The sequence below is a fragment of the Eretmochelys imbricata genome, chromosome 25, assembly GCF_965152235.1.
Source record: "Eretmochelys imbricata isolate rEreImb1 chromosome 25, rEreImb1.hap1, whole genome shotgun sequence".
Lineage (NCBI taxonomy): Eukaryota > Metazoa > Chordata > Testudines > Cheloniidae > Eretmochelys > Eretmochelys imbricata.
In genome coordinates, this window is record NC_135596.1 from 14,615,663 (window position 1) to 14,634,700 (window position 19,038).

The following is a 19,038-nucleotide window of genomic DNA, read 5'->3' on the forward strand; positions in this document are numbered from 1 at the left end:
CTTGAGAGACATTTTCACCCCTTACACTAAACAAGCGGCTCTGCCCGGTGACACAGTGCCCGTGTCCCAGCCCTGCGGGAGAGCTCTGGGGAGCGCCCAAGCTTGCGTCTCTCTCCGGCAGAAGACGGGCCAACGAAAGATTCCCCCTCCTCCCCCACTCTGTCCGCTCCCGAGGAGCGAGGTCGTTCCGTGCCCAGGCAGCGCCAGCCTGGCAGGACCAGTGATGCGGTCACTCGCCAGTGACACAATTAGATACCTGCTTTGCCCAGACGCTGCTTCCCGCCCCCGGGCCCAGGGCGAAGAGGAAGGCCAGGGGAAGGAAGTGGCATTAGCAGGCTGGTGGAGAGCTCGACCCTGGGCACAACGGGGTACCCCCGGGGGCGGCAGTCCACGCCTGAGTGGGCGTCACTCCGGCCCACATCAGAGGGTTTGTTCTCCATTCGCACTGGGGGTAAGATGCGCCTTTTAAACAGGGAGGGTAATTAAACTGGCTTCTCTGTCCCTTGGCCTCTTCAAACCAGCACGGGGCAGTTCTCAAACAGTGACACTCCCTTCTGTTGGGCGGGGTGCAGGAGTCCTGGGTACAGTTTGTTGGCCTGGGCAATGCAGATGGTGGGACTTGGTGACCCAGTTGGCCTTAAGGGCTGTGAATCTCTCTGATGCCACCAGGAGCCTGTCCTCGGGTTCCTGAAAGGAAATTGCACTTTAAAAAAACCCCCCACGGTGCTGGGGGCATCGCTCCCGTTCCGCAAAGCTCCAAGGAATCAAACCCAATCCAACAGGCTGAGGGGCAGAGCGCCGGGCAGGGACTGGGGCATAACAGCCAGCACCCCTGCAAGCCCAGGAGATAGACCTTTTTCCTCCAGTAGGAAACCAGCCTGCAAGGCCTCAGCACCTGCTACCACTTGGCGGGGGGCAACAAGATGGAGTAGCCCCCTTCTGCAGATGCACAAGCTCAGGAGATGTCTGGAGATGATGCATTTCACAGAGATGGGACTGACTGGTTAACAACCCTCTCCACGATCACTCGGCCTTCTGGCAACACCAGGGACCAGGTTCTTTCAGTGTCTAAGCACCACTTGCGATCTGACCTGCAAGGTGAGAGCAGCCTTGGGGTTGCCAGGGCTGAGCAGAGGCTAAGGCGCATTGCTTTGACTTTGGCAGGATTTCAAACGGCAGCCTACGTACAGCCTGGGAGGTGACCCAATTGTTCCCCATCCACAGCCCCAGTTTGGTAATGGATTCATCATGCTCGAGCGGAGGCGAAAAGACAACGAAAACCAGCCCGGGTGGAAATGACAGCCCTGTGCTGTCTTAAGGGCCCCAGACAGCTCTTAACACCCAGCTGACATGCTGAATAAAAAGCCCAGGCACCTTGGGTCGGTTCCAAGCCCATCTTTATTAGCAGCGTTCTCCCCTGGCTCTCTGTTTGCACACAAACGACAAAGCTCCAGGAGCCCAGAGACACAGAAACATTCAACACCCGCAGGAACAAATCCCAAGGGAGCCACCTGCCCTGCTGTGCTCCACCACACAATGCCTGGCCCAGATTCTCTAGTCCGTTCAGTTCCCCCTGCGGGGCGGACGCTGCTGTCACTGACTTGGATAATCCTCATTAAAAGAGCATATCACTGTCTACACACACACACACGATTCCCCTGGCTCGCCCTGCCCAGCCTGCAGCTTACCTTGCGTGACCTCGGCAGGCGGCAGGGTTGGCAGAGCACAGCGGGTCGTGGGCCTCCCGTTTGTGGCTCAGTGGCGTGCTCAGGTCAGGGGAGGTAAAGGCAGGAGCTGGAAAATCAGTGTCCAGACAGTGCCACAGGGCCTCCATCAGACAAACCAGAGTCCATGTGGGGAGTGGCCAAAGCATCCTGGAGCATAACCAGGCCAGAGCTGTGGCCCTGCGGAGCCACTAGGGGCCATCGAAGCAAGTCGCTTGCCTCATGTGCGTGGGGAGAAGGAAGCTGTAGGGAGGCTCCGGCCTTGATCTTGCTTCCAGTGAGGTCGAGGACAAAATTCTGCTTAGCTGCCCTGGTGGAGAATCAGGCCATGTGTGACTCACCCCAGGCCCCACCTTAAATGCTATGGGAGGGTGGGCGGGGGCAGGTCCTGCTGCCTTGGTGCCCCTGGCCTCTGTTTGCCAGAAGCTGGGAATGGGTGACAGGCAATGGGTCACTTGATGATTCCCTGATCTGGTCACTCCCTCTGGGACACCTGGCACTGGCTGCTGTCGGAAAACAGGACACTGGGCTAGATGGACCTTTGGTCTGACCTAGTAGGGCCATTCTTATGTTCTTATGTTATCTGCTGGCACCGAGGTGTGACGAAATGGGACTGTTCTTAATGTTTCCTCTGAATAGTGTGGGGGTGCCTCAGTTTCCCCTAGGCAGTTCTTAAGTATCTAGGTGGTGGGGTAAGGGTGTATGATCATTGCAGAGCCCTAGAGGGCAGGTATGTGCAGGGTTCTAGACACAGAGAATGGCCGACACCCTGTCTCCTGGCAACTGATGGCCTGGGCCCTTCCCCCCCTGCAAGGTGAGAGCTAAAGGGTTGGAGAACAAAGGAATCAGGTGACCTCCTGGCCTGGGAAAGGAACAAAGCCCAGGGGAGGAGGGGCTGGAGGGAGCTTCAGTTTGGGTCTGGATGGAGACATGGAATGAAGGGCAGACGGGGTTGTCTGGCTCACTGCCCCCCAAAATGGGATCCGGTTCTCTGCACCTGCAAGCTCTGTTTTAGACCATGTTCCTGTAGTCTAATAAACCTCTGTTTTACTGGCTGGCTGAGAGTCAGGTCTGACTGCGGAGTTGGGGGGCAGGACCCTCTGGCTTCCCCAGGAGCCCCGCCTGAGCGGACTCGCTGTGGGAAGCGCACGGAGGGGCAGAGGATGCTGAATGCTCTGAGGTCAGACCCAGGAAGGTGGAAGCCGGGTGAGCTGTGTGTCCTGAAGACAGGCTGCTCACAGAAAGGCGACTGCCCCAGAGTCCTGACTGGCTTCATGGGGAGCAGTTCCAGAGCATCGCCCAGGGACTCCGTGACACGAGGGCCCCAAGGCAGCATATTGGGCCAGATTTGGGGAGGCTGTGCAGCCCCCTGGACCGGGCAGTACGCTGCGTGAGCTTCCCAAAACCGAGCCATGCTCTCACTCAGCATCAACGCTCCCGTGTCATACAAACTCCAGCTCCCCAAAGAAGAAATGTACCAACATAAATGGAACAAGCTGAGCTGGGATGGAGGGTTCGCTGCGTAAACAGCAGTAGGTCCCCCTCCCTCGCTGGGTCTTGCTAACAGTACAGGGAGGGAGGCAGGGCTGCTAACAGCTACTAAGCCCTTGTAATAAAATCGGTCTCATCCAGCCTACTGTGCTTCCTACTTCAGAGAACACTCGCCGGGCCAGTTCCCAGGGGAGTTTGCACCCAGGGGAGTTTGCACTGGGAAAGGGAACGCTACCACCTAAGCTCTGCTTTGTCGTTTTGCTGCACCTGGGAACCAGGAGCTGGTGCAAACGGAGTGGCCACCAAGAGCTTTAGCTCAGAACAGGTGGAAGACGATGTGGGGGCAGGGAGGGGGTGCATCTGGCCCCTGGAGATTTCACTGATCTGCAGAAAAATGCAGGTTTCTCCCCGCATGGCAAAGCAGCCAGGCTAGGAACAGCACCGGCCACCGCTTCGGGCAGGATTCACTGGGGAGCTGCCCAAATCGCTGTTGCCTGCGGTAGTTAGCCTGCTGGCCATGGTGCTAGCCTGGGTCCCTGTTACCTCTAGGGGAATCCTTTGCTAGTGACATGTGCTGGACCCCCGCCCCCATCACTGCACTGAGCCAGCGCTGGGGGACGCCTGCTAAGCAGGGCGGTGCTGACCACCCTGTGAACCCACGGCCTTCCTCGGTGGTTACCCCTTGGGCGATGGCCACCCAACCATTCCCCCAGCTCCGAGGCGGCTCAGTGACCCCTAGCTCTTGGCAGCTCGGGGAGAGCAACACAGAAACCTTCTAGGCGCAATGTCCAGAGCACACCAGGCCGCAGCCCAAGGAGAGCCCTGTTCTCTGGCTGAGGGGCAGCTGGGCAGTTACAGCAAGTGCAGAGGGAGGTCATTTCCTTCCCTTTCCACATGCGGGCAGATCGCCGACAAGAGCAGCAGCTGAGGCCCACGGGGCGAGAAGTAGGAAATCGCCTCCTGATCCTGCCTCTCTCTGCTCTTTCCTCGGCTCGCGGCAGCAGCAACCTGCCAACTGGTTGGCTACAGAGCAGGCTCCTGTTCACATAGGATTCCTGCGAAAAGGGCACTGAGAAATCCCAACACGTGGATCAGGGCAGTGAGTGATGGGAAAGGCCTATGAGGTCAGCTGGGCCTGTCCTGCCAGGGGCCGAGCACATGTTTCTTCCTGCCGTACATCCCCCACCTGCCTTTGGGAGACAATTCATCTTGGAGGGACCTATTCAGCAAGGCGCTTACATGGGTGCCCATTGCTGGGGTATCTGAGCTCCTGGCAGGAACAAGCCACCCGGCCTTCCTCACCCTGCCGCAAAATGACACAGTTGCCCCTGTGACTCCACAATTTAACCCCGCGGCCTGGGCTGAGACGCTGGGGGTGTGGGACCCATGGGAGGAGAGGGGTTCGGTTCAGTGTTGCCTTTGATCCCCTGGGCACCCCCCCGAGTTTAAATGATCAACATGAAGGCTTGGTCATGGTGGCCTGAGGTGCCCAAGGACCTCCTGCCAGCAGACGCCCTCCCTGGGAGCTGCTTGCCCTCTGGATGGGAAGCCAGGCCCTGCTGCCCGGACACAGTATCCCAGCAGGGAGTCACCCAGCTGCTCAAAAAATACAAAACGCTTTGAAGCCTTTTTATTCTGAAGGAGCTGGGTGGCTTTTCCTCTCTCCCCACCCTCAACTCCCCTCCCCGCCCCCGCTTCCCCCAGAGCCTTAAAGCGAAACCACACACTCTGTGCCTGAGTATTCGGGCAGGTTGAGCTCAAATTTCTTCTGCACATCGTAGGGCAGGAAGCGGCCAGCGAGGAAGTGGTGCCTGCCCAGGAAGCGGGTTGCGCACTGCTTGGGCGCGGTCAAGGAGACGAGGATGTCAGGGCTGATTCCCTCGCTGTTTCCCGTCTCCACGTCCCACCCTGCCGTGGCAAAGGAGAGAAAGGAAAGGTCAGAGGCAAGTCGCAGCAAGGTGTGTCTGAACGGCATTGACAGGGAGGGAGGAGTTAGGTGGGGAAAGGGGATACTCATTCCTACGTCTGCCTTTCCCCCCGTGTCACTAACAGGAGTGTCCAGAGCTCACGCACCTGCCCAGGGCCACGGGACGTTGCACTCCATCTCCTTTATAAAAATACGCTTATAAGTGTGAATATGATGTAACTGGAATATGCTTTATGCAAAAGTTCTCTTGTAAAGTATCGTTACAAAGCCTATGATCTACTGACAGGTTTCAGAGTAACAGCCGTGTTAGTCTGTATTCGCAAAAAGAAAAGGAGTACTTGTGGCACCTTAGAGACTAACCAATTTATTTGAGCATGAGCTTTCGTGAGCTACAGCTCACTTTATCTGATGAAGTGAGCTGTAGCTCACGAAAGCTCATGCTCAAATAAATTGGTTAGTCTCTAAGGTGCCACAAGTACTCCTTTTCTTTTTATGATCTACTGAGTGTGTTCCTCCTATTTGTGTGAATTTATCAGTCTTGTGCCTGAAACTAGGAATATGAAGTATAACTCTGAGGTCCTATTGTGGGTTAGAATCTCGTTGGCTCCCATTGACTAGGACAATTGGTTGTAAATGGTTTCTTTACCTGCAAGCCTTTCTGCATAGGTGCGGGCCAGCCCTGGAAGAATGGAGGGGGTCTCACAGGACATGTGAACGTGTCACCTGACACTCGAATCCCTCTTAAACCTGGGGCTTTTCCAGTTACAAGGAGGGGTGGGAACCCAGCGAGACAAAAGATTCCCGCCTTGTGCACCTGCTGAGCAGGTTTTGGTTAAAGTCTGCAGCGTTGGGGACGGGGAACAGACCCGGGTCTGGGTTGCAGCAGGATGGCGTGTCTGGCTCAGCAAGGCAGGGGTCTGGAGTCCCAAGCTGGCAGGGAAAACGGGCTCAGAGGTAAATTCAGCACGTCAGGTAACAGTCCCAAGAGGGGTTCTGTGACCAAACCCATCACACCTCAGCTGGGTGAAGAGCCCCTTTGTGCCCCTCAGGAGCAGTCGGGGACACTGTGCTCTGGCTAGTCTCTCCTGCCTGACATGCAGACACTTCTAGTGTGGAACTCAGCAGCTGCGTGCCCTGCACACAGCAACGCTGCGGGCGAGGAAGCAAAGAAGGAAGTCGGATCCAGTTTTTGCCACTCAGGGAATTTAGAGAGAGGCAGAGTGCCTCTTCCTAGGCTGGAATTCAGCTAGGGTCAGTGAGCTGCGATGCCCCGTCAACCTCACCCAGGGCTATACAAATAAATAATCGGTGCAGAGTGCCAAGCAGCAGGATGGCGGATTTACATCCCACCCGACAGATTAATGAACTGAGTGGGTCCTCTGCCCACACCAGCTGGTCTTGCACCCACAACCCCCCGGACTGAGTGGAAGAGACAGCGGAGATCCGCAGCGCCGTACCAACGGAGGGAGGCTTGTGTCCCTCCGCTCCACGGCAGCAGCCAGCCTAGGGGACGCGGGGCCGGGCAGAGCCAGAACAGCTTCTCCCTCACAGGCCCTGGCATTGGGTGAGAATTTGCACATTTACATCTCAAGGGCTCCTGTTTGTTCTTCCCCTGGCTGGGCTGCGCGGGGGTTTTCGCTGCAGTCTGATGGCAATACCAGGCCCGGCCACCAGACACGACTGTGCGTTGAAATTACATCATGTCTCGCTTCGGGGAGCGTAGTATTTATTACAAATGCCTTGAATGCAACGCGAGGCAGCTCCCTTTCAGCTGCTCTGCCAGAGCCGCTGGCAAGCAAAGGACGCCCAGGAATAGGGGAAGCTGGCACACAGGAGACAGGGTTCAAACGCTCCCCAGGGTCAGAGCCCCGAGGAGAAGCTAGGTCACTTTTGTAGGGAGGAGAAGGGACTGTTTTCGTGCCACGCATCAGCGCAGCATCCAGCTGTTGTGTGGATCCCTGTCACGCGCCACCTCCTCCTTCATTTCACACAGGTGGGGAAAGTGCCCACCCATTGACGCTCCAGCTCATCCCTGGGCAAGGCACCAGCTCCAACCTCTGACAACACCCCCCGTCCCGATCGGCTGCACCCCCAAAAGACACGGCAGATTGGCTTTGTAACGTGAACGGATCCCTCTGTGGCTGGATCCCACTGTGGACTCACTTCTCACTAGCCCCGCAACGCGGGATCCGAACCCAGACCTACAGGCAGCATTTGCACTCCCCGGGCCACCTGCTCAGCCACTCCTACAAACCCCATTGAACATCTCTCGTTAGCCCAGCAGAGACCGAGCAGTGCTTTCTGCTGGCTTTGCTCCCGCTAATCTGCTTCTCTCCTCAGCGCTCCAGGTCACAGGCTCCCCACTGCACTGCTGCGTGGGAGGGCCCCAGTGTGGTCCCAGTTAAAGGGGAGGTCCTGGAATGGAAAAGGCTGAGAACCACTGCCCTAGTTCACCAGAATTCAAGGCCCTTTGCAAACCTGTACAAATTTAGCCTCATGAGCCCCATTCCATGTTCCCTGGTCTACACAGGAAACTGAGGCACTAACCCACTAAACCTCACTTCCCTCCCAGACCTGAGAACAGAACCCAGGAGTCCTGACTCCCAGCCTCCCCTAGCTATCCCACTAAACCTCACTTCTCTCTCAGACCTGAGAACAGAACCCAAGAGGCCTGACTCCCAGACTCCCCTAGCTATCCCACTAAACCTCACTTCTCTCTCAGACCTGAGAACAGAACCCAAGAGGCCTGACTCCCAGCCTCCCCTAGCTATCCCACTAAAACTCACTTCCCTCTCAGACCTGGGAACAGAACCCAGGAGTCCTATTCGTCCTCTGCTCTTATGCACACGATGACATGACTGATCTGGCCTGGGGTTTGCTCTTCTTGAAGCTGCTCTTAGCATGTAACCAGTAACCCCAGGGGTCCCTGGCTGCAGAGGGTGTCAAGAGAGAAGCGGGAGGTGGAGGGGTCCTTACCGGAGTGACTAGTGATCAGCCCTTCCTGAGGAAATAGTATTGTTAGACTGGCTGTGCCCAGCATTTTGCAACCCAGGACAAAGGCCCTGCCCCATGCCAGAGGACAAGACGACCATCCCTGGATGGGTCAGGGCTGCCTGGTGGATCGGATCCTGCTGGCTATTCCAAGGGCAGGAAAGGACAAGCAGGAAGGGGATGGGACCACAGAGAGGGGGTTGGGAGGACCAGAAGGGGAGGGGGAAGTAAGATCATGTGGCTGGTGGGGGTGAGACCTGCAGCCACATGGACATGATGTGGCGAAAGGCAGGTAACCAGGGCTGAGGACTCTTGGGTGCGCGGTGGGGAGAGCAAGTGCCAATAGGAGAGGATAAGGCGAGATGCGGGGATCCCCCCCAGGGAGGCTCTGGGATCCCCACCTGAGGGCACATCCAGGCTGATGATGGGGATCCGGATCTGTTTCAGGGTGCCTAAGATGCTGGCATAAGGCTCCTTCACCTCCCCCGGCTCAGCGTCGGCTCCCAGGATGGCGTCAATCACCATGTTGTAGGCGTCATTGATCAGCTGGACCTGGAGGGGACGGGACCCAGTCAGAAACCCCCCATCTGCCAGCCCGAGCCTCACAGCACCTGGCAGGAAGGCTTCATCCAGCCCATAAGCCCCCTGTGGACTCCCGCGCACACAAAGGCCAAGGTGACCGAGTGCACCCGGTCCAGTGCACAGGGCTGCTGACTCACGGTCCTGGCCGCCCTCCCCCATGTTCTCCCTGTACAGACCCTCCTGCTGGGGCACAGCCCCATCCCCTCTGCCTGCCGAGCTCTCCGTGGCCACTTTCCCTCTCCCTGTTACTCCTATAGAGACGGAACAGATGCTGTCAGCCCACTGGCTCCATGAGAGCTGCAAGCCCCTAACATCTGACAGTACCATTCAATGAGAAAGAGAAGCATCTCACAGAGCCTTCTCCCCTCAGCGAAGTGTCCCCCTACAACATGCCCTGGATGCAGATAAAAGGACCAGCTGCCTTCCAGATTAGCTGGGAACTTTTGCCCAGCCCAGCACTGCAGATCAACCTCTGCAAACAGTCCAGCCAGCTCAGAGCAATGGAGAGAGAACAGCTGTGGGCAGTTTATATCTATTGCAGGGGGCTCAGGAAGTGGCTCGGCAGGAGAAGTAAGCACATGTGGCTTGTATCAAGCATTGTTCGGTGTTAGGGTGCGTGCTCGAGCCGCAGGCCGGGTGGGGTGTCGGTAGGTGGTGGCTGCAGCTACTGGGTTCGGTTAGAAGCTGTAACCATGAGCCATTGCCCCCGGTTGGTGTGACAGCAGTGGACTGGGTGTCATCCAACGGGCATGATGAAGGACCATCAGGCTCCAGCTGTCTAACTGCACGTAGCAACATGGCTTCTGCAGTTTAGGCCAGGAAGTGAAGACTAATCCCATGCAGGGGGCTATAGGGAAGCAAGCTGGAAATTGCCACACCTGGAGTCTGGGCAGCACACTCCGGCTCTTACAAAAATTCCCAGAGGATCTTTAATGATCACAAATGGCCGGGGCCCACAACAGAAGAGGAACATTCCCTTGGGGATGTCTCCAAAGACGAAGGCAGAGCAAGACAGAGTGCTCGGACTTCTGAATGCAGCAAGAAAGCCAGCTTGATTCATCTGTGTCATTTTCGATCGTTGTTCTCCCATGGAGGTTTCTCTTTAAGGCCTGACCACAGGCATTGGAGTGACAGGTGGCTTCCCGGAATGACGAAATCACAAGATTAAAGTTAGCAGGCCTGGTCTCCCAGAGGGTTAGTGAAAGCTGCTAACACCTAGGACGTCAGAGTGAAAACCTGGTGCGCTGGCCAGAAGCAAGGGCGTAAAAAAATATTTTTACAGGGTTTTTTATTTTTTTTCTGTCCTGATGCTGAACTTCTATGGCACAGCTTAAAAAAAACACTGCCCCCAAAAGGAGCCAGGTTGTAACAGGTTTTAAATTGAACATATTTGATCTTATTGTTGCTGTAACTAGAAACTTCTCCTACTGTGCATTTCCAGAGCCTGCGGCAGAATCTGGGACCAAAACCCCAAAGGGTTTTAAAGCAACTGTGCTCTTGCCCATACAGTGGAATGGAGCCACACAGGACAGTAATTTGAGGTCACATTCCTTTAACCGAGTCCAATGTTTAAAAAATAAAATATCTGGCAGTGTTTGTTTGGGAAGGTAGGAAATAAGACTCAGTAATTCCTTTTCCAGCAGCGAGCGGATCACACTCGCCGTTTGGCGTTTTTGGAACCCTGATGCTCGGATCAGATGCCTGAACAAAAGGCCATAACTGTCTCTGCACGGACTACACCTCAAATCTAGTCTGCACTCTCCTTCTCCCCATAATCTCAGCTTTTGGGTTCCCCTCACACCAGTATTAGGCCCCGGGTGGTTTAACCTAGGAGCCCCTGTGCCTTCCTTCTTACCCGTATTGAGAGAACTGCATCTAAGTAGGATTATTAATTATTTGTATTACTATAGCGCTAGGAGACCCAGGCATGGCCCACACCCCCATTGTGCTAGGCACTGTACAAACACAGAGAGAAAAGACAGTCCCTGCCCGGAGGAGAGTTAGAGCTGAGAGGCTCTGCTCGGACGCATGTGATTGGCACGGCCAAAAAACCCTTCCAAATCCCCCTCACTCCACCCATGCTCTGGGCTGGAGTCAGAGCCCAGGCTGCAGCAAGGCAGCCCACACCATTAGGGGGCGCTCTTTAAAAAGAGCTGAAAACCTGATGTTCTTTAAGCCCTTGCACACACCTGCCTCCCTGCAGCACCACCGTGCGCAGCCGCCAGACAAAGCCTCGCGGGGGCTGATCAGGGAAACCCCCTGGGCCGGCTCCCTTGGGAAAGGAGAGCTCTGCACGGCGCAGTTGAAATGATCCGAAGTCGCTTCCTTTAGGCACAGCGGCAGCTTGGTGAATCCTGCACCGAGGATGCCCCCACTGGCCATTTGAAAGTCTCCCAAGGTCCCCAGTGCCTATAAAGCCCCCACTGCGTCAGGCTGCAGAAACCTGCTCCCCGACACCCAGCACTAGCTCAAGCCAGACTTTGCTGCGGGGTGACGGCTCTAAACCCTGGAAGAACTTTGGCTGTTAAGTTTGGGTTTCTGGTGGGGCGCTCGTGCCTCCCACGTGGCTGGAGAGCGCGTGGGCTGGATCTGAATGGGGGACGGCTCAGCCGGCGGGGTGGGCAGAGTAAAGGGGAGGGGGACCACGTGCACACACGCACACACCCCCGCGCTCCGTGCCACCGGGGCGTCGCTCACCTCCGTCGGCAGGTACGAGAGGAAGGGGATGTCCATCTTTTCACACTGGGTGGTGAAATCCCGATACAGGGAATTCAGGGACCGCTTGGGGTAAAAGATGGTCGGCTCGTATTCCTGAGGGAGGAGAGAACACTTTAACCTGCACCCAAAAGGCCTCTTCCCACCCCAGCCCCTTCCTTCCTCTGCCCCACCTTGACTGGCAGCTGCAGGCAATCCAGCACCTTTGGACCTCTGCTTCCCCTCCCCCAGCATCTGAAAGGGCCACAGGCAGAAAGGGAATCTCCTGGGGCCCAGTATCAGAGAGGTAGCTGTGGTAGTCTGTATTCACAAAAACAACCTGGAGTCCGGTGGCACCTTAAAGACGAACAAATTTATTTGGGCAAAAGTTTTCCTGGGTAAAAAACCCCACTTCCTCCCGGGGCCCAGTCCAGCGCTGCCGGCATCACTAGAAAGACTCGCCCTGAGCCCAGTGGGCGCTGGCTCGGGAACCGCCATGGCACTAAGCCAACGGCTGCAGGGGGGTTATTCAGCTGGGAGGCCCACTCGGAATGACTGGCCCAGCAGATGGCTACCAGAGGGGTGGGAAGGGTGGTCTTGTGGCTGTGGAGAAGGGACTCAGGCTGACTCCTGGGTTCCACTGGAAGATGCAATTCCCTGAGCAACTTCGGGCAAGTCGCTTTGCCTCTCGGTGCCCCATCACCCCATTAGACGAGCAGGGAGAATCCTGCGCCCCGCAGGGGAGTTGGGTTTTAATCACTCTTTGCAGAGCACTCAAAGCAGGGGCACGGGGCAGTGCTTTTCTCACCAGACCAGCTCCTGACCGTGCCCAGTGCTGGTCCTGGGCTTTTCTCTGGGACGTGGAAATGGGCCTCTGGGTCGAGTTTGCAGCAGGCAAGTGGATGAGCTTTGTATTGAAAGAAGGAGCTGGGTCTAACCCGCTGGCAGAGCCCCAGGGGCTTGTCTGGGAGGGCTCCTGGGGGCTTCCCACAGCCCCTCAGGGATCAGGTGGAGGAATGGCAGGATGACGCTCGTGGTTACAGGACCCAGCTGGTTCCTCCCTGGGAGCCTGGCGTGATTCTAGCCTGAGTTAGCCAGGATTAATGGAGCAGGAGGTGCTCTTGCCCCTGATTGCTGGAATACAGGGAGCGCTGAAGAGAGGCAGGCAGGTGGCGTTAGCAGGCGTCCAGGGAGATGCTGCATTTGCTCCCATTCGGTGTTTGCCGCTGGGCCTGCCTGGCTTTGCACCACGCTGGGACCTCTCCGACTGACAGCACTTACAAGAGACTGCAGCATGACATGGGACAGATCCCCCCTGCCCTTCCCGGGGCATGAGAGAGCCAGGAAAGACAAGCCACCCCCGAGTTTACAGGGAGGGCAATCCCCAGCGCCCCCACACACCCCCTAACTCCCTGCTGCTGTGACATCTGGCAGGGAGACCGCTGCGCTCCTGGGACACAGAGCGTGGAGCGCAGCTGAGTGGTGGGCAGCCCTTGGTCCAAGCTGGGAAAGTGCCGCTCAGCTAGAGAGCTCCCAGCACCAGCCTCATGCGTCTATCGCAGCAGCGTTCCTGGCCGCATCCTGCAGCGCATTGACTGTAACCGCTGTCCCGGCCCCCTAGGAGACATGCCCTGGTCAGACGGATCACGCCACCGGGGCCCGGGGCTCTGGAGGAGCAGCCTGCGCTATTCTTAGCTTTCTCTGCTCCATTCCCTCGCGCCCTGCCCGACCCTTTCCCATGGGATTTTCGCTGGGAGTTGCTGTATTTAGCTTGTCTGATCTTTATTTGTCAGTCAGCTCTGGCAGCGTTTAGCGGCTCCTGAATTTCCTGCAGTGTTGCGACTGGCTTCTAGCCCAGAGCTGGACCCGGCGGACTCTGTGTGCAGCAGTACAGACAAGGGGTCTCACCTAGAGCATGCTGGGATGCCTCTGCACATTGGACATAAAGGATCTGCACCAGCCCTGGCACTGGGGACAGCACGCTGACTAGGGTATCCTCCCATTCCTAGGGGCCACAGGAAGCAGAGCACAAATTAGAGCAGCCCTGGGGCTGCTCTCATTCGCTCTGGGAGCGTGGGGGTGCTCAGAACATGGTAAGCACAATGGTGGCTACAGCTCCTCAGCCACCCCGAAGTCCCACCTCCCCCAGCATGTCCCAGAGTGGGAATGGAGCAGCTGAGAATCGGGCCCATTGAATGCACAGGCTGCTGTCTGCCCTCTAGCAGATGGGATATCAGACCTGCTCATGTCATGCAGCCCCCAAACTGCATTAGCTTCCACTCTCTGGATCTCATTGCAAGATCAGGTTAGCTGCCCCCAGGCCCTTCCCTGGCTGCCCCAGGGCTCCAGTAACAAAGAAAGGTTGCTACAGGGGATTTTAGTACTGGCGAATGGTGCCTGTCCGCAGAACAGGTGGCCAGAGACAGTGAAAGCGGGGGCCTCCCCCACCCCTCAGCTCTGAACGGATAGATAAGGGTCTAATCTCTCTGACCCACTCAGTCCTGGGTCTCTCTGCGAGGGCTGCCCACAGAGGTGCCAGGCCCCGCCAGGGGCACCGGTTGAGTTTGCCATGTGGAAATTTGTCCCCTGGGAAATAGTCTCAGCGTTTCCTGGGCCCCCAAAGAGCCCCTAAGTGTCTCACCCTGGGCCCTGAGGATCTGAGTCAGGTGCCAACTGGTGATGCAGAACGGGGATCTGTCCCCATCCTTGCATCTCCTGCTGCAGGTGAAGAACCTCTGATGAATGAATTAACAGGAGCAGCTACGCTGAGGAACGAAAGAGCTGCCTCTGTCCCGGCTGCTAGCATGGATCGAGAGGCCATGGGATCAAGTCTCCTCTCGCTTACACCCGTGTTAATCAGGAGTGCGCTCACTGACGCCAATGGGAAGAGAAGAGAATCCAGCCACATGCCTGGCTCCATCGGGCAAGTGATAGTCAGGGCACCGGGAGGCCCGGAGAAGGGCTACTGAGATTGCAGCGTGGGGCCACCCACCCCCAGGAGCCACAAGGAAGGTGGCGGATGATTGATTTGTTAAGGATACTTACAAACACCCGCAAATGCCGCGCGCACACCAAGCCGATGGCACCGTTCTGATCGGGACCACACACCACAAGCACTGTGGGCTGCTTCCTTGGGAGGGACGGCAAAGGGAACACCTGCAGCGCAGAGAAAAACAATGGGATCAAAACTCTGCAGCGTCACTCAATCTGATCTCTGTCCCCATTCATATCAGCTTGGGCCCCATGGTAGGAAAAACCTCCCATGTCTCTCTCTGGCCTTCCATCCCCAAGGTGCCTAAATCCATAAGCAGAGACAGGAAAAACTGCATCTACTGCTGAAATGCAGCCACCTCTGGATTGGAACACAGCAGCTGTTTAACAGGGCACAGCAACGCTACACCAGTGGTTTAGAATAGGAAGTGGAGAAGTGTGCTGTATCCAGATGAAACTGCAATGGAGTGGGGAAGGCAGAATGGCGTTACACCGCCTGGAATTTAGCCAGGCCACCGGGATTCACACCTCAATGGTTGCACAACGTGGTCCCAGAGGGGCCGCCAGACTTATCTGAAAGACGGTGACCCCAGGAGCACGGGACCCGTTAGCCCCCACACTGGGACACGTAAGCCAGGCTGGAAGCACCCCGCGAGACATGATGTACTCCCAGCCCCAGCAGCCATCTAGCAAGCATGGAGCCCGTGCACAAAGGAGCTGATGCAGAGGAGCAGGGCAGCTTGGCAGGCTCCTAACTGTCTCACTCGCTGCGGCCCTGCTGGACGGAGCAAAAGCAGTCTGAAAATTACCCAGTTGCACAGAGACCGCAGGCAAAGCCTCCTATTTATCCATTGGCTGATTTTTCCTGCTCTTGGAGTCTGGCCTCTAGTTCCATCCAAACACCGGATACAACCAAACTGCACAAACTATTTACGGTTCCTGATGCCCTGAACAAGCTTTTCAGTCCCTGGGCCCTGGCTGGCTCCGCTGCACCTTGGCGGGGACTCCAGACTTTGGGCACTGCCATGTTTCCGGAGTCTCCTGGCTCCAGGAGGAGGGAATGTCACCATTTCTGGGAAGGAGGGGCAGAGACAGAGAGAAGACACTGCTCCATGAGCCCCCTCCTTGGGGCCTGAGACCGCTCTTTGCAGCCATGAGGCTGTTCCCGGCAAGCGCCGCGGTCGGGATTGGAGCTCAGGGATTGACGGATTTTTCAGTTCACCAGCAAGTCTGAATTGGTTTTAAACATTGTTTTGGGGCAAACTGAAAACATCATTTTTGGCAAATCAAAAAGTTGGGAAAAAATCCGTTTCAGGTCGAACACGGAGCGCTTCTTTTCTTTTTACATTTTCTAACAATAAAGACAAAGGAAATTTTGAAACAAAAAGTTGTTTCAAGTCGAAAAAATATCTGAACATTTTGATTTTTTTGGTTTGTTTTTAGGGGTTAGCTCAAGACTCAGCTGAAATTGATACAAATTCACAAAATGTTTTGGTGTCACCAAATCTGAATTTTTTGCCAAAAAACATCTGGGTCAATGAACTTTGCTCAGTCTATTCGGGATGTGCCCAGCGGCTTGGCAGGAAGGTGGAGAGTGAACCAGCTCTCACAGTGATGGCTGACTGGTTCTCAAGGTACATGATAGCATTAATGAAGACAATGTTACCCGCATTTCACACCTAGGTAAACTGAGGCAGCACAGCAACTAAAGGCCTGGAGTACAGAGGGTGTTGAGGATTGCTTTTCTCCCCTAGATGCTTTGAGAGGAAGGCTAGCCTTGAGGGTAAGACACTGGGCTGGGAATCAGGAGCTCTTGGTTTAACCCTGGGCTTTGCCACAGATGCACTGGGTGACTTTGGGCAAGTCACTTTCCCGCTCTGGGCTTCCCCTCTGTCCGAGAGGGACAATGACGCTTCCTTTCTCCCATGGGTTGGCTAGTTAGACTGTGAGCCCTTTGGGGCGGGGACTGTGGCTCACGGTGTGTCTCTGCAGCCCCTGACACAGCAGGGCTGGCAGCTCAGCTGGGGCCTCTAGTTGCTCCTCTATTACAAATAACAACAACCGCCCACGGTCACATGGTGGCAAAAGTTTGATTCTAGCCCAGGGGCCCGATTTTCACAGGGCCGGCGCACCCTTTCCTCCAGCTAAGTCCCCGGAGCTCCTGACCCTCAGGTTCCTGACCCCCAGGAGCGTGCCTCCAACCCGCCCTCCTCCTGCACAAATCGGTACCTTCCCCCGCCGCCTGCCACCCTCCCGGGCTGCAGAACAATTCATCGGCCAGGCTACAGAAATAAAGAGCCGCACCACCGGGCATGCGGCTCTCCCAGGGAGAACGCTTAGGCACGCCCAGCCAGCCTCGCGCAGCCAAGGCCACAGAGGATCGAGGAGCTCAACTCCCAAATGTTTCTCTTCCCAAAACAAATTGTTGTGCCCTTAAAGGGGGGGGGGGGGCACAGGCTGGCACAGAGGCTTAGAATGGAAAAGCTGAGCCAGCCCTAAATACAGTGGCGCTACTGAGCCTTCGCCCTCATAAGACACAAAGCTATCTTTGATCCATAAATCTTCTCTCTCTGTTTATGAAGGCCAAGCTGTACAAACACATGGGCACCTATTTTCTCCTGGAAACGGGGCGAGAATGACCTTCAGAGCTCTGTCCTGTCCTGCGCCATGTAAAAGGCAAGACTGAATCGCGTTTATCCCCCGAGCTTTCGTCGTGACAGAAACACGCAGTTGAGGACCTTGCCCTGTCCAAAGGTGTCAGTGCGGCGAGCCAGGGCTCCGGGATCTGGATGCCATGAGACTGAACGGGGCGTTGAGAAGCAATTTATTCCCTGCCTGACGTTCGGAGGAGACTTGTGGCTGGGAGGAAGTTTCTGCTACAATCTGTTCATTTTTATTCCCCCTCATTAACACAGCTGAGGCCTTGTCTCCAGCAGAGAGGTCACCCTCTAATTGGGCACGCCTAGATGCAGCATTGCCTAGTGGCTAGAACATCAGACTAGGGGACCGCTGATCAATCCCTGGCTCTGTCAGTAAAGTCCCGCTGGGGTGCCTCTGTTTCCCATCCTACCTTTTGTCTTGTCCATTTAGATTGTTAGCTCCTTGGGGCAGGGGCTGCCTAGGTGTACGTACAGCCCCTGGCACAATGGGACCCTGGTCTCTAGGTGCTGCTGTCATACAAATAAATAAGTTGATGTGGCAGACAAGGGGCGGAAATAACTTTTCACAGCCTGTCCATCAAGTGATTCCAGCCAGGGGTGAAGCCTTACTCAGGGACAAAGCTAGATTTACTCAACCTGGAAAACTTTGGGGCAGGGACTGTCTTTTTGTTCTGGCTTTGTGCAGAGCCCAGCACAACGTGGGCCTGGGCCATGCCTGGGCTCCTAGGTGTTACTGCAATACGGAGCATAAACAGTAACAAGTGGTCACTCAGTTGAGTCTTGGTGGAGAGGAAGTGTGCAAACAGCCCTCCCGCTGTGGTCCCACAATGCACTGCTCACTGCAGAGGTGGCCTGTCCGGTCACCTTTCTGCACTCCGCTGTCCAGGGGTCAGCTGTCCCCATAGCCCTGGCACAGAGCTCACCTGCTAGCCATTGTCAGAGCCAGCGGTGCATTCCACGCAGTTGCTGGCAGGTGGGGCAGAGCTGGGCTGGGCCGACGATTCTGCCCCGGGAGACAGGGAGTGGGAAGTGAGCGGCTGTAGCCGATAAATGTGGAGCTAGGTCTCGGGGGAAGAGGGGTGAGTCAAATCGTGTGCAGGACAGTGAAGATCAGCTTCTAACTATAACCTTCTTGGCAGCTGCGCTTTGGAGGGTCCCGCACGTTCCCAGGCACTCTCCGCTCGGGAGTTTCCCTGGGGACTGGCTGAGCAGAAGCAGGAGCTGCTTCGAGGGGTTTTAAGCGACAGCTGAAAATAGAAGGGGCTGGTTTTATAAATCCCAGCGGCTGGCGGGTGTGCTTCTGAACAGTCGGCTCATTGCCAGGGCCAGAATTAATCCTGCGGCTCAAAGATAGCAGAGGAAGGTGATTAATAAAAGCCTGCCTGGATAGGGAAGAATATCTGTCTAATACTCCTATTAACAACTGTCCGCTAGCCACGCTCTCCCACGGAGGGGTGTGCTTAATGCACCTTCTTTACATTTCCCCCCATTTACGTAACTGGATTTTGACAAAGCTTTGCACACGTGGGGCTGGAAAGAGACACTTTCAGGCCCCTGGGGAAAGGCCCCTGGCCACGTGGGCCTCCCCACAAATGCAAATCTGTTCTCCCCTCCTCTGCCCTGCCGTATTCCTTGCCAGATGGCAAGTGAGGTATGCAGCTAGTCCATGGAGCCGTGCGTCCCTTTGCTGGTACCCTCTCCCCTCTAATGTGTACTACATGCCCCTGGCGTGTCCTGTCTTTAATTAGATTGTAAGATCACTGGGCAGGGACTGTGCCTTTCTCTTTATCTGTGCAGCTCCGAGCCCATTCCTGACTGGGGCTCTGAGAGCTGCCACAGGAGAAATCCGGAAGGCTGCTAAGCTTCACCAGCTTTTGCAACAAAGACCGGTCAGGTTCAAACAGTCCCCAAAATAGAGCCAAATCTCATCTACCCTCCAGTAACAGCAGAATCATAGAATATCAGGGTTGGAAGAGAC

At 56.1% G+C, this 19,038-nt stretch overlaps 1 protein-coding gene across 2 annotated transcripts in view; it reads right to left on the reverse strand.

Moving 5' to 3' along the window:
• Nucleotides 1–1,396: 1,396 nt before the first annotated feature.
• Nucleotides 1,397–19,038, reverse strand: part of YJEFN3 (YjeF N-terminal domain containing 3) — a 47,634-nt gene continuing 29,992 nt past the window's right edge. Inside the window, exons 4-8 of one of the 2 annotated variants that reach the window (XM_077805370.1) lie at nucleotides 14,455–14,565; nucleotides 11,413–11,526; nucleotides 8,535–8,685; nucleotides 4,943–5,123; nucleotides 1,397–2,034 (exon numbers count right to left, since the gene is read on the reverse strand). In XM_077805370.1, the coding sequence (XP_077661496.1) occupies nucleotides 1,803–2,034; nucleotides 4,943–5,123; nucleotides 8,535–8,685; nucleotides 11,413–11,526; nucleotides 14,455–14,565 (789 nt within the window). In that variant the 3' untranslated portion in view covers nucleotides 1,397–1,802. Of the gene's footprint in view, nucleotides 2,035–4,902; nucleotides 5,124–8,534; nucleotides 8,686–11,412; nucleotides 11,527–14,454; nucleotides 14,566–19,038 lie in introns of those variants that run through there. The other variant, XM_077805371.1, reaches the window with a different exon arrangement.